Source organism: Chelonoidis abingdonii, chromosome 4 (assembly GCF_003597395.2).
Source record: "Chelonoidis abingdonii isolate Lonesome George chromosome 4, CheloAbing_2.0, whole genome shotgun sequence".
Taxonomy (NCBI): domain Eukaryota; kingdom Metazoa; phylum Chordata; order Testudines; family Testudinidae; genus Chelonoidis; species Chelonoidis abingdonii.
This window is the reverse complement of record NC_133772.1, coordinates 97171901-97187716: the sequence shown is the minus strand read 5'-3', so window position 1 is coordinate 97187716 and position 15816 is coordinate 97171901. Positions and strand designations below refer to the sequence as shown.

The 15816-nt window shown below is 42.7% G+C and overlaps 1 protein-coding gene across 4 annotated transcripts in view; it reads left to right on the top strand.

Annotated features, from left to right (window-relative positions):
- Positions 1 to 14113, top strand: part of CDIN1 (CDAN1 interacting nuclease 1) — a 184305-nt gene extending 170192 nt beyond the window's left edge. For all 4 annotated transcript variants that reach the window (XM_032789319.2, XM_032789316.2, XM_032789325.2 and 1 more), the window contains one exon: positions 13319 to 14113. In XM_032789319.2, coding sequence (XP_032645210.1) covers positions 13319 to 13454 — 136 coding nt within the window. In that variant the 3' untranslated portion in view covers positions 13455 to 14113. The remainder of the gene's footprint in view (positions 1 to 13318) is intronic.
- The last annotated feature ends 1703 nt before the right edge of the window (positions 14114 to 15816 follow it).

The window sequence follows — 15816 nt, the reverse complement described above, 5'->3', positions numbered from 1 at the left end:
CTGAGATGCTTGCTCATCCAGCTTGGTCTACAACTCCTGCCTATGATTTTTTCCCCTTTCTTGGGATGCAGGCTTCTGATAGTTTCTGCAACTTTGACTTGAAGTAATTCCAGGCCTCCTCCACCTTTAGATCCACAAGTTCTTCAGTCCAATCCACTCCCTAACTAATTTCCTTAATTTTTTTAAGTTAGCCCTTTTGAAATAAAAAACCCTAGTCACAGATCTATTTTTTTTTATCCTTCCATTAGTTTGAACTGAATTAGCTCATGATCACTCGAACCAAGGTTGTTCCCTACAACCATTTCTTCTATGAGGTCCTCACTACTCACCAAAACCAAATCTAAAATGGCATCCCTCTTGTTGGTTCACAAACTACTTGGTGAAGGAATCCATCAGCTATCACATCCAGGAAAATCTGAGCCCTATTATTATTACTAGCACTTTGTCTTCCAGTCTATATCTGGGAAGTTAAAGTCTCCCATGATCACACAATTCCCATTAGTATTTACTTCATTAAAAAACATTAAAGAGGTCTCTCTATCCATATCCAAATCAGATCCCTGTGGTCTATAGCACACCCCAAGCACTATCCCTCAGGGGAGGCTCTAGTAGCTTTCTTCCCAATGTGATTTTTGCCCAGACAGACTCTGTCTTATCCATTCCATCACTTCTTATTTCTTTACAGTCTACCTCATCATTGATATACAATGCTACTCCACCACCTTTGCCTTTATTTCTGTCTTTCCTAAACAGGCATACCCTTCAATACCTGTACTCCAGTCATGACTACTATTCCACCATGTTTCTGTTATCCCTATATAATATCTGGTTTCACTTCCTGCACCAGTAACTCTAGTTCCTCCATTTTGTTACCTAGGCTCCTCGCATTGTGTGGGGTACAAACATCTTAATTTTTGCCTGTTTGGCTTCACTCACATTCTTTACCTGATTAGGCCCAGACATTCTACTACCGATTGGCAGGGGCCCTGGAGGTTTTTCGCCTTCCTCTGCAGCGTGGGGCATGGGTCACTTGCTGGTGGATTCTCTGCAGCTTGAGGTCTTCAAACCACAATTTTGAGGACTTCAATAACTCAGTCATGTGTTAGGGGTTGTTATAAAAGTGTATGGGTAGGGTTCTGTGGCCTGCTTTGTGCAGGAGGTCAGACTAGATGATCATATTGGTCCCTTCTGACCTACGAGTCTATGAGTCTATAAGTCCATCCCCAGTGTCCATAAATGCCTACCAATGGCCATACATCCCAAAGCCCTCCTTATAGCACCACTGCCTGAGCCATCTGTTGATCATCATAATCTTGTCACACCTTTGTTGCCCTTCTCTAAAAACAGGCAGAATCCCACTGAAGATCACCTGAGCACCGAATTCCTTAAGCATCTTCCCCAACCTGGCATAGTCTCCCTTGATACATTCCAGTGAGGATCTAGCTGTATCATTTGTTCCCACATGAAGGACAATCAGTGGATTCTTTCCCGCTCCTGTTAGGATTCTCTTCAGCCTCAGGTCCACATCCCGTATCTTAGCACCCAGCAGACAGCACACTCTTCTGTTCTCTGGATCAGCTCTGGTTACAAGCCTGTCTATTCTTCTCAGTAAGGAGTCCCCAGTCATGTAGACCTGCTTTTTCCTGATGATGGTGCAATTCTCTGGTCTATCCCCTGTTTTCTCTGGCGGCAAGTCCTCTCGATTCCTGTTCTCCCTTGCAATCCTCTGCAACCCATCCTGTATCCTCCTGGGGCGCTCATTTGGTCATGTTATCTCCATTGACTCTTCCCCTCTTCCTATAGGACTCACTGCTCTTCTCTTCTTCCTTGCCCTCTCACCTTCAGTAACCACCTGCTGTGTCCCTTCTTCATTTTCCAACTCTGCACATCTGTTCCTGAGTTCTATTTCTCCTTCACTGGCTCTTCTTTTCCTCTGCCTGGTTCTCTTAGTCACATGCTTCCACTGTCCACTTTCCTCACCCAGCAGTTTCTCCTCAGAGTTCTTTGGTCCTGCTTCCATCTGCAAGTCTGAACTTTTCCCTTCAGCCTCCATCATCTGCTCAAACTCCCTTCTAAACTCAGCCAGAGTTTCGACCTGCATCTCCAGTCCTCGGATCTTTTCTTCCATCAACTCTATCAGGCAGCACTTCATGCAGACGAAACTCTTTTCAGGTACCCCCTCTAGGATCATGTATATACCGCAGCTTCCACATCCAGTCATCTTCATTGTGTCATTTAGGGAGATTTCACTTAAACCTGAGTCCAGTTATCTAGGTGGATAAAGTCCTTGGAGTGTGCTTGCCTCTTCTTTGGGGCACCCTTTTTACCTCTAAGCCTTAACATCTAACTGGTCATTAGAACTGACTAATTTGCCAGGAGAGCAAAAATAATTGGCATCCTCCAAAATGAATTTGTTTGGTGATTCATAATCCATCAAAAGCCAGTGGAATGGCCAGAATCAAGCACAGTTAGACACAAGCACAATAAGAATCATTTTCTTTACTGGCCTACTTGCTCCCAAATGTTTTCTTTTAAACCTCACTCAATTACCCAGAAATATGTCAGTACCATCTTACATTCTCATCACTTAAGCTCTAGTACTGCAGCAAGTTTAATAGAGGCACAGGGGGCCATTCACACAGATCTCCTTACAGGATCAAGGCCCAAGTTGTCATAAATAGATAGCTAAGGGTTAATGTTTGTTTTACCTGTAAAGGGTTAACAAAGGGAACCAAACACCTGACCAGAGGACCAATCAGGAAACTGGATTTTTCAAAATCAGGGAGGGAATTTTTGGACTCTGGGTCTTTTGTCTGTCTCTCAGCTATGAGAATCTTCTTTCTTCTTCTAATCTTCTGTGTCCAACTTGTAAGTACAAGGTAGAAAACAATATAGGCTTTTATGTTGTTTTGGGTGTATTTACATGTGTGTAACTTGCTGGAATGTTTCAAATTGGATATCTTTTTGAATCAGACTGTTTATTCATATTTTCTTATAAGCAATAGCCCTGTATTGTCATCTTGATGCAGAGTTTATATTCTTATGTCTTTTTCTTTCTTTTTTTTATATAAAGTTTTTTTGTAAGACTTGTTTGAGTTTTCTCTCTGGTAGGTTAAGGAACAAGGGAGGGAATTCTCTTTGTGTTAGATCTACGGAGGGTAAGCTCTGCAGCACCAGGGAATTGGTGGGAGGGGAAAAGAGATAGGATCATTTCTGTTTCCTTGTATTTGGGTTTGTCTCTTTGTGGAATAAAGGAGACATGCTTCTTGGTATTGTGATGTAAAGAGATTGCATCAATACTCTCAGGTTAGCCCAGAGAGGAAAGTCTGGGTGGGAGAGGGAGGAGGAAGGGAAGTGGTTTATTTCCCTTTGTTGTGGAGACTCAAGAGATAAGATCCAAGCTGGTAATTAAGCTTGGAGGTTCATGCTAAGCACCCAGATTTTGGACGCCAAGGTCCAGATTTGGGAGAAAGGCTTATGATACAAGTGTCTTAGGCCTCAAGTACTGTACGAAACGTTGAAGTCAGTGGGACTTCAGCATAAGCTTTACTGAATCAAGCCCTTGAGCAAAATCACACACCGTGATCAGTGTCTCAAAGATTTGTCAAGAACAAAATTGTCTTTTTGAGTAAAATTTAGATTATGACATGAACCAGCGTAAGCCAGAGAAATTAAAAGTTCAGTCAAGACAATTTTTTCTTAACACTCACTGTCCTTGAGCCAACGTGCCTTGTCTTTCTCATTCACTGTGTCAGCCTTCACTTAAAAAGCCTTGATCCTTGAAAATCTGTGTAACCTTAATATTATTTAATCATAGCTTTTGAAAGTTAATTTCCATGAGAACCGTTCCAAAAAAAAAAATCTGTTGCTGAAGATTATAAAAATCTTTTTATTTGCCTGAGAGAACAGTTCTCAGATTTGTACAAATTCCATAGGTGAAAAATGTATTTTGACATTTTATTAAAAATGCATTTTGCAGCCAAAAGTTAAATTGTCTTTATACTATTTTTTAATAACAGTGACTTACACAATATCAGTCCATTCTATCAATATGTATTTATGATTTGTACTATGCACGTTTTAAAATGTCTTTTTAACATATTTCCTGATATGCACATAAATATTGCATGGCTTATTTTTACTTCTCCAAATGCCTAAAGCATTTAAATCATATTGTAAGTTTGATTAAATATGACCAACAAAAATGCTGCTTTTCAACTGATGCCTTAACAGCCTTATCACACAGCTAAAAGGCTGCTAGTGTAAACAGAAGTTCATTAAAATGTAATAGTATTCAACAGAGGCGTGACTACAGGGACACTGAGGACTGCTATTAGTTTCCATCCACCTTCCTTCCCCGGATAGCCCTGACATTCCACACTCCCATAGTATATTGCATCAGTGTCCAATACTCATTGGAAATTTCTATACCCTTGTCAGTCCAAAGGAATTTTCATTTCTGAGTTATAACCTCCTTGAAAATGGGGACACACAAAAAAAAAAATTCTAGTAGTCATTAAAAGAAAATCCTAACAAAGCTTCCATTGACTTCCAACAGTGCTTGATCACTCCCAAAATGACTACCTGTTTCCTAACTGATCTTTCATCGTCAGCTTGCCTTTTGTTTTAATGCACCTATTAAGTTAGTGTGTTTGTTTGCAAACCAAAGATATTTTGTTTATTGTAAAGTCTTTATAAGGTGAAAATATTTATTATGTAATTTAAGGTAGCCAGGACCTAGAATAGATGTAGCCTTGTGAGGGTTGGACTAGTGATAGATTTATAACATGAACACATATCATCAGCCAGTTATTTGACTTTGCCTAACATGAGAACAACTCCAATAACCCTTTTTTTTTTTAACCAGACTTCAGTAGAGCCAAAAAATATAAATCTATATGATGCCTCGAAGGTAACTTCTATTTGAATTATGGCCTGCCTTGTGATAGGTTCAGGAAATGGCCTAGAGGATTACAAAAAGTTTAAGAAAAATATACTCACTTTCAACCATGTCCAAAGTTTGAAAGTGCCCCTTTTTATGTAAAGATACTGTAACTTGATTTTTAAAAATATTCATACTTATTTATATTCAAAAATAAATCAATCCCTGTGCAATGGAAATTAATTCCCTGCCAAGATACGCAAGGCCAGATCTCAGCAGGTGTAAATAGGGCTACCTGTAGGAAAGTCAAATGGAGCTATACGAGTTTATACCAGCTGAGAATCTGACCTGCAGTTGTTGGTCTACCAAAATGCTCTTGGCCCACACCAAAATTCCTTCCAATAATAAGCATACGAGAGATGTTAAGTTTTAGGCATCACTGCACAGGAGATATATATATGGATATATAGATGTTAATCCAATGCTTTTAAAGAACTATGTTAAAATTGTCTTAAACTTTTTTATTTTTTATAATTTATTTTTATAGGAAACAAGTTATGAAGTGCAGTTGGCCTTGATGTCATTCTAATTGTACACAGTCAGACAGACACATGCATATATGGACATGGACATTAGATATAAACATACATACACTCACATTTCGCTAGGAGAACCTCTCGGAACAAGAAATTATTTACATTACTATCTGGGGATACATGTAGTATACAGCCCATCTACAACAAATAAACTAAGACTAAATAAATAAATGAAGTGAAAGTTACTAAAAACGATTACAAGCTGTTTTACATTTCTGCTCAGTATTGAGCTGTGTTGAAAATGCATTTTCCATAAAACCACATGCAAGGCTTTTTGATGGTGAAAGACACAACTCCCAATGCCCACATGTCTGGACATATCCTTAGAAGCTAGCATGGACCCCACACAGACATTCCAGAATAAAAGACAATTACTAGAGAACAGTTTGTCTTTAAGTGAAGTTGAATGTGTGATATTCCACTCAACCACTTTGATAAATAAATAAATCTTTTTCCTTTCTAGGACAAAAGTGGTTCTGTAGAAGGGCAAGATAAAGCCTGATTCACATTTTGCTGATTTTTATGTGATTTCTTGAGTTAAAATGAGGATCTGTCCGTGTAAAATTAGCAATAAAAGAGCATAAATGATTTTTAGGAAAAAGAAGAACCTATCTGGTTTACTATGCCTTCCACTCCCCCTACCACTCCCTGAATTTCACCGTCCTAGTTTCTCACAATACCCCTGTGAAATCCCTCCTTCTTAGGAGCAAAACTCAGCGTCTCAGGGGTTGTTGGCTTGCAAAGAATGCTGCATTGGTTTAACTAAAGATTTGTTTTATAATCAATTTAGTTAAAACAGTGCAAAAGGCTGTGTGGACACTCAAATCAATATAAATCTGGCTTACTTATCTTACATTGATTAGGAATCAGTTTAAACTAAACCACTTAAGTCACTCTCAAACTGAAATAAGAGTGTCTGCAGAGGGTTTTACACTTGGCTATCTGTTTAAAAACTGATTTAAGATAAACCAATTATTCTTCTTCGAGTGGTTGTTCATGTCCATTCAAAGTAGGTGTGTGTGCGCCGCATGCACGCCAGCCAGAAGATTTTCCCCTAGCAGCGTCTGTAGGGTTGGCTCAGGCGCCCCCTGGAGTGGAGCCGCCATGGTGCCCTATAAAGGGGCCCGCTGACCCTCCACCCCCACAGTTCCTTCTTGCCGCCAGTGACGGCTAGCTGGAACTTCTCTTGCATAGCAATCTGGCAGTGTCCTATCCGTACCATTTAGTCCGTGTATTCAGTTATATTATAGTTAGTAGATAGTTCTTTGGATATAGTTTTCCTAGTTGGGAGGTCCCCCCCCCCCCCCATAGTCTTCGTCGCCCGCTGGGGCATGCACAGGTCCCTCAGGTTCAAACTCTGCGAGGACTGCGGGAAATTCATGCCCAAGAGTGACCCGCACTCTGCGTGCTTAAGGTGCCTCGGAGAGAGCCACCAAAAGGACCAGTGCTCTATCTGCAGAGGCTTCCGCCCCCGAACTTTCAAGGACAGGGCTCAAAGACTTAGAGTCCTCCTGATGGAGGTGGCCCTGCGACCACCCTCGGACCCAGAACCGGCGAAGGTGGGCCCCAGCACATAGTCCTCGGTGCAGAGTGCCCCGGCGCCAGCATCAGGACTTAAGGCCCAGCCCAGGTAGTCCAAGACCCAGCACCAGGCAGAGTCGGGTCATAGGAAGTCAGCCTCGATGTGGCACCGCTCACCTTTGCGGGTGCCCACCAAAAAAAAGAAGCCAATGAGGGACCGGTCTCCCCACCAGGACCCGAGGCTGACTCCGCCCGTGGGGCTAAGCAGACAGGCTGCATTACAGCCCGCGGTGGTTCCATCGACTCCTGCACTGCAGAGAGGGCGGTCGAGTCTGGACCAGCCTAATTCTCCAGGCCTCAGCGGAGACATACGCCCCCCATCGACGCCAGAGGCGTTCAAGGCAGCCTCAGACCTGATGGGTCTCCCGGCACTGGCCTCCCCACATTGTCGGGAGTTGCCTACTGTGGTCCGCCCACCAGTACAATCTAGAGGCAAGCCGGCCATGCTATCGCCTCCCTCCCCGCACCGAGCTGCGAAGGCGGCGCCAGACCAGAGGAGAGGCTCCCCGTCACCTCAGCACCACTCACCTTCGGCACTGAGCACTGCTCCCCCCAGGTCCTCATGCTCAGAGGCGGACTCCTATTGCTCCAGCAGGTCGCGGAGTAGGAGATTGGTGTCGGGGGCGAGCCACCAACGTTACCCGCAGTGGCAGCAACAGTGACAGCCGCCCTCGCAGTGGCCGTTTTGGACTCCCTGGGCCTACCATCAGTCGGTAGGCCAGGCATTTGGCCCTTGGTCACGGTCAGCTTCGGTGTCCTCGATGTCGGTGGCCTCGGTGCAGCTGCCTCCCCCACCGGCACCGGGCAGGGGTGTGCCATCGTCAAGTTCAGCACCCCCTAACCGGGCAGCGGCACCAGCAGCAGCTTTAGTTCGGGCTACACCGGCACCACATGATACGCCAAGTCGCTCACTAGCGACCCCGATACCGGCCACGATGCCGCATTTGGACTCGATACCGGCACCGCAACTCAATACCGTGTGCCGCAGGACCCAGAGGGGCCGCATGCATCAGACGAAGGGCCGCTTCATGTAATCTCTTTGTCGTCCTCCCCGGACAAGGTGGTCTCGGGCACAGCTGTAGCTCCGGCCCTAGAGGACACTCGACTTCTCCAACAATTGCTTCGGCGAGCAGCTCAAAGCCTTACAATCCAAGCGGAGGAGATCGAGGTGGACGCGGACCCTGTAGTGGACATCCTGGCCCCCTCAGGGCCATGTAGAGTGGCCCTCCCGCTGATAAAGATGATAGCGGATACATCCCGCACCCTATGGCAAACACCAGCCTCATTGGCCCCCTACTGCCAAGAGGACGGAGCGGTGCTACTTCGTCCCCTCTAAAGGGCATGAGCACTTGTGCACCCACCCTTCCCCCAACTCCCTGGTAGTAGATGTGGCCAACCAGCAGAAGCATCAAGGGTTTCAGCACCAAAGAGCAGGGACGCAAAAAGACTTGCGCTCTTTGGCAGGAAGGAGTACTCCACAGGGGGACTCCAGTTCCGCATTGCCAATCAACAGGCAATAGTAAGCCGATATGGCCACAACACGTGTTCGGCCATGTCAAAGTTTGTGGAGCTCCTTCCCCAGGACTTGAGATCAGAGTTTTCGGCCCTAGTGGAGGAGGGCAAACTGATCTCTCGAGCCTCCCTCCAGGCCGCCTTAGATGCAGCGGACTCAGCCTCGCGCACCCTGGCCACGGGCCTCGTCATGCGCCTGGCTCCAGGTCTCGGGCCTGCCCTATCGCCAGCAGACGATTCAAGACCTCCCCTTCGAAGGGCAGATGCTGTTTTCAGAGAAAACGGACAAACATCTCCATAGTTTAAAGGACTCAAGGGCCACACTTCGCTCACTGGGCTTGCATACCCCCGCGACCCAGCGCAGACAATTAAGGCCGCAGCGGCCCCTCGCCCATACCAGCCACAGGCCCGCCAGGAGCTGAGGTGCAGGCAGGGTAGAAATGGCAGGAGGCATCACCACCATCACCCCTCCAGCCAGGCATCTGGCCAATCGAGACCACCATCTGGGCCTAGATCCCCTATTTGATGGTACAGTCGAGGGCGACCTACCAATGGGGACTCTGGATCCTCCCACTCCTACCTTTGGGTTACGTCTGTCCCACTTCTACCGTGCCTGGTCCCGAATTACATTGGACAAATGGGTGCTCCGCACGGTAGAGAGGGGATATTCTATCCAGTTTTCCTCCCTCCCGCCCAACAACTGAATACACGGACTAAACGATACAGATAGGACACTGCCAGATTGCTATGCACGAGAAGTTCCAGCTAGCCATCACCGGCGGTAAGAAGGAACTGAGGGGGTGGAGGGTTGGCGGGCCCCTTTATAGGGCGCCATGGCAGCGCCACTCCAGGGGTCCCTGAGCCGACCCTACGGACGCTGCTAGGGGAAAATCTTCCAGCTGGCGTGCACGCAGTGCACACACACCTACTTTGAATGGGCATGAACAATACATCTCAAAGAACAACAGTTACTAAAAGGTGAGTAACCGTTTTATCTGTGTGTTCACAAGACCTCAGTGAGGCCCTCTCTCTGATAGCATATTTAATATGTTTATTACCTTCATATGAAATAGTCTTGCCACTGAGTTTTCTCCTATTCAAAATGTTTATAACAAAAGCCTAAACTAGCTAAAACTCAGCTGTTTTTCTGTTTCCTTTCAAGTTTGAAAAGTCAGCCAATATTTGTTTTTAAAAAAAATGTTGAACTTCACAAAAACAGGCAAAACTGTAGTTTCATGTTGAGTTTTGGGGTTAGCTTGCACTTGGGATTTTTCAGGGTGTGAACTATTGTGATACAAAACTGTAGAGAAGATTCACACGAGTACCTGCTAACCAATACTGAAGGTTTACACAGTTCTATTGGGCAAAAGCAAAGTGTATAGGATTCTGTACCTAGCTCCTTAAGAGCTGATGTCTTCTTTGTTGCCCTGAGCTGCACCTTCTCAAAAATTAATATCCTTCCTGTGGTATAGCGACCTGTACTGCATACACTATTCCTGACAGGGTCCTGTACAGTGACTATAAAGCCATCTTTTCCTTTGTATTCTGAAGATTTTTCACAGAACTGCCAGGTTGGTCCCACTTCCTGTGGCATGCAGAGCAAGCTCTCTGTCATTTGAACTAGTTCTCCTGTGTAAATCAAAGTTTTCAGCATTGGTCCTGAAAGGGAGGTTAGTCTCCAATGTATTAAATGTTATTAGTCTATAAATAAGTTTTTAGCCTGACTATAATTTACTGTGTTAAGTTTCATTCTCCACACTGTCACATGTACAACTTCAGAAGGAGCAGAAGGGAGTCAAATTAAAAAGGGTGGTTCTTGCTCCTTGCTTGCACTTCCATGCCCCCCTCCCCTCCATAAAAAAGGTTAAATGTCTTTTCAAATTAAGGCAACTGTAATTAACCATGGGCATTGTTTAAGATTTGCCAGCTCTCTGTGTTAATGGAAGAGACATTAGCCCTTAGCAGCAGAAGCGCCTCATAGTCAGTGGCAAATGCTTACCGGGCCAACAAGTTAATTTTGGTTTTAAGTGCTTCCCTTAAGTCATTTTTTTAATATAATATGGCTTGTACATATGCTATCTCTGATACACAGTCAGAATATAAAGGATTATACCAATATTATGAAACGATATAGCATGAGCAGGACTAGTTATCTAATAAAGGTCTAATACAGGATTGAGGGAATAATTTCACTGATTAACTAAAGCCAGGAACCTGCAATTGACTCACTGGACACCCTTAAAAATAAAGTTTTTCATCAGAATTGGCATTTCTGAACCTATTGCTAGTTGCAGCCAATATAATGAAAAGTGTCATTTGTGGCACTGACGGTTCAATAAAAACTGGTTTACAATCCCTTTTGAGTGGGCTTGGAAGTATCCATTTTAATGAATAATTGTAATTTCAAATACAAGTTATAGTTTATATGCAGAGATAAGTGCCTTTTACGACATGGGTTTTCAGATAGTTGTGCAGAGTGAAACAAGTCAAGTTTCCTTAAGCACTAGAGAAGAGCAGCTGCTCATTAGCACTGGGTTTTTTACCAGGCAAACGACCTAGTAATGAACAAGTACCACATGTATGTATGTTTCATAGCTTCTGACTTGCATAAAACAGTCCATTAAAAATGCAAAATGCATTCTCTTTATGAGCGTATGTGTGTTTGGTCTGGTTTGTTTTTAAAATCCTTCAGGTAGACTATTTACTGCCTGCCCAGTTACATATTCCTTTTGAAGTGATTGGTTTGAACACACTTCTCTGTAAAAATATTAGGGCCAGTTTGTAGCAGTGAATCAATGCCTTACATTGGCGACAGCATGAAGCTTCACTACCCCAATGGGAGCACCAGGCAGCAGTGTCTCTCAGCACACTCACCCATTTGCTCCCCCCTGTGGCTGGGCCAGCTGTGTTTGTTGATGCAGTGAGGAACAGCAGGCTGTGGACCTGCATGCACCTCACAGGGCACTAGCCAAAAGCCAGGCGTATGTTCCAGAGATCACAGGGACTAGCGTGACCAGACAGCAAGTGTGAAAAATTGGGACAGGGGCTGAGGGTTAATAGAAGCCTATATCAGGACTGTCCTTATAGAATCAGGACATCTGGTCACCCTAACAGAGACAGCAAATGTTCCTGGCCACCTATGGAGTGCAACTGCTGGGAGGAGGGTGCTGTGCTCTTCCACTCCAGCCACAATCTGACCTATAACACATTTCTAAAGAAACCTCACTTTCTGTCTATATTAGTGTGGCTAAATCTGTAACAGTAATAACTTCTTACATTTCCATCTGAAAAATCATAGAGCTTTCCAAACTGTTATGTAAACTATGTACGAGAATGCTTCCTTGTTACTGAAATGCACCCACCTCTGGGGTGGAAGGTAGCAGCCATAAAACAGTGCTTAACCACCTACACAACAGTTTTGGAAAGTAGCACACAATACCCAATTGAAACTGCACGGGGAATCCACAGAATTACTTCCTTTTATGTCTGTTCCATTACATGAGCGCATCAAATAGAGTTTTCCTCAGTTCAGTGTTGGAAAGAAATCACCCTAATGAAGCCAGTCTGGCACTACCCACTGTTTTGAGAGCTTCTATTGTCTGCTAAGTGGACTTTCCAGTTGTTGTGCATCCCCCGACACACTTTTATTATAATTAAACATTAACAAAAATTGGCTACCATATTGGTGTGAATACTGAGCACAGCTCTGTGTATAAACCATTAAATGATATTCTATTGAACGTTTTCTTGTACATACAGTATCTAATAGCTCATCCTGCACTGTTGTTTTTGGCAAGTCCACTATAGCATATAATAAATCACAGAAAGAAAAAGCTTTTTGGCCTAACATTGTACAGACTGCTGTAATGTAAGACTACAGAAAGTGGTTCTGTTTTTAGACATCCTTTTACTAACCCAACATTCATAATTTATGATTTCACTGTAAAATTCCTGCAACACTACACCAAAAGTAGTGCTGCCCTTTAATTAAGTGCTCTCAGTAGGAAAAACGTGAAACTGATGTGCAAAACATATCGCTGTACACAATGATTGATAGTGATTACTTCTTTATGAACCCAGCCTCAAGGTCTGAACTTCCTGATGGGTAAAATAGTCCATGGGGCTACTTCCTGAGAGTGCCTAGTGGAGATCAGTCAATGTTAGTAATATCTGAGGAATTCCTGAGGCACGTTTTGGAGACATTGCAGTAGAAACTTTCTATGGACTGTGCTTTGCCTTAATAGTTACTTAGTCATTGTAGAGATTATATTTTGAAGAATCATTGTTGATCTTTACTGTACTGAAATTCATATCATCTGAGGTTTTATGTAAACCCATGTATTTTTAATGCTTAAATGTCCAAATCTGAAATAAATGGAGAGCAAGGGAAGAGAGGCTTCTGTATGTATCACACAGTTATTAAATTTATTACAAAGGCACTTAGGAATCTGTTCTTATGGCTGGTGAGTTATATGTTCACAATGGTAAAAGTGTGAACTAAACAAATATTTCACTTTGCTGTAAAACCGTGAATAGAATTTTTATTTATGGAATCAGGTATTACTTAAATGTAAAACAATTCTACCCTGATTAAATTAAAATGTTGGAAATTAAATGTAGGTAAACTATCCAATTTTTAGAATAAAATCAGCAGTGCATGTGACTTACTCATGGGCTGGGACTGTGGAATCTTTTTTATTTTTTTCTGTATATGTAATTTTGTTATATTCTTCTCATTATTTTATAGATTTGGTCCTGGATTAGTCATCTATTGGTATGGATTTATTGAGGAGTTGGACTGTCATCGTGAACGTGGTATCCTGCTAAAAGACTGCTTTCCTACTGATATTGTAACTCTGCGACACAGCGTGGCTCAACACTGATGTTGGAAGAGAAATTGGGAGGAAGAGGTGAATCCGGAAGCAATTTTACTTTCCTGCAGTGTAAACTACTGGCAACATCTGCCCTGAACTTCAGTTGAACTCCTGCTGCCTGTGATCACACTACTACCTCTTTAGACAAACATATCAAGAGTTTCTGTTTTGCCTCAGCCCTCTGCAGTTGTGAGCAGCCAAAAGCTATAGACACAACCCACTCATTATCAGCAGTTCTGTCTCTGTCAAACAGTTAGTTTATAGATAATCATAATCTTTCTTCCTTCCGGATAGCTTCTCCTTAAATACTGAACAAAAGAAAAAATGTGGGAGCTGAAAGGTGTGACTTTCAATTCTCCTCCCTGTGTTGTGGAGTCATCTTGAAGAAAGTGCTTTCTGTTATCTCTCACATAACTGTGTTAAATATTAAAGATCTAGCTCAAACACACACCCAAGCCAGGAAATTTGGTTAAGGCTGAAACTCCCCGCTGAACACTCACATTGTGCCTACTTAGTGCAATTCATATGGTAAAAGAGAATCACATCATCATTAATGCCTTGTTTGTACTGAATTTCCTGGCTTTTGTAGCATTAAACCAGACAGCTACTATTATTCAAATATAATGATTGGTGTATGAATTTCCTCATTTTTATGTTTGCTTAAAAACCCAAAGAATGTGACATTCAAATTTTTAAGAATATTTTTCCTAAAAAAAGGCAGCATTTATCTTGTGTGTGTATATATATTTGGGAAATTTTGTAGTGCATATTAATGTGTACTTTTTAAAGTATTAAAAATAATTGATAAAGCACATTGTTCTCTTTCAGCAGTTTTGGCATATCCTAGAAATCTCTACTGATGGATCTTTTCCTTGGTTGATTTTAAGCAAATAATTTGTGTAGATCTCTGTAGGCCTCATGATGTGCAGTTTTCAGGCACATGAAATCCAAAAGGACCATATATGAAACTTTGTATCTGGTTGATGTATTCTGAGAGTATCAGCCTGGTGTGCAAGGAGAGAACCAAAAGGCAAACACTGCTTCCTACTGGATTTGTTGGATGGAGAATTCATCTAAATAAGCACACCATCTCCTGAGTGCTATTGTTGCCTATTCTCTTCTTCCTGATGGAACTGCCAAGGCTGGAAGTGTCTAGAGATGGTGGTGGGCTTCCAGCATTATTGTGAGGGCTCCTTTCTCATCTTCTTTCTACACTCATCACACCAGGAAAGAGGGACAGTGTTCAGCCTAACTTCTGCTCTTACAGCTAAGAGATGGTCAGACAAGGCATATCTCTTTGAGCTGGCAGCATTTGCTAACACTCAGCCAAGGAAAAATAAAATTTTGAGGAAGCTGATAGAAACACCACAACATCTCTTCTCTAATCAGTCATAAGAGCCATACAAAGCTATAGACTTCATCTTGGGAAGAGTACTTGATAAGAAGAGTCATAAAAACTACCACTCCCAAAGGGAAATTCCTCTCAGAATAGGAAGTTGAGTTGCATACTCAGCTTCTCTTGAGTAACAGAAGATCTCAGAACCTCAACAGAGAAGCTGCTTCGGGTCCTTAATATTTTGAAACTGTGCACAAATTTTCAATCCAAATTAGGAGATGCAAAGAAAGCATATGAACCCACTTTTTAAACTTTAAAACAACCACACAACTTATTTTAGAAGAAACTTTCAAATCTCACTTTTATACTGAACTTTGTGCCAAGTTTTAGCCTGGATTTTATTTATACGACCAATTTAGAAATCTTTTTTTTTCTCTATATATAGGAAAAAATAGGTTTAATAATATTGATACATCCTTTGCTTTACAGTAACTCCTCACTTAACATTGTAGTTATGTTCCTGAAAAATGTGACTTTAAGTGAAAGGATGTTAAGCGAATCCAATTTCCCCATAAGAATTAATGTAAAAGGGGCGGGGGGTTAGATTCTAGGGAATTTTTTTTCACCTGACAAAAAACTATATATTATATAGATATGCACACAGTATAAGTTTTAAACAAACAATTTAATACTGTTCACAGCTATGATGGTTGAGGTGATAACGTTAGAGGATGGAAGAAGAAGGGGTATTTCCCAGGGAATGCCTTGCTTCGAAATGATGAACTAGCACTCGGCTGAGCCCTCAAGGGTTAACACATTGTTAATGTAGCTCTCACACAAGGCAGCGCAAACACACAGGAGGGGAGACAGCATAGCAGACAGAGACAGACACGCACCTTGTCTGTGGAAGAGAGAGAGAGATGCACACTGCCCCTTTAAGTAAGCTGACCCACTCTTAAGTGCATTGTCTTTTTAAGTGGATCAGGAAGTTGAGACAGCAGTTGCTGCCCCAGGCTCTCTCTGTCTCTCTCCATC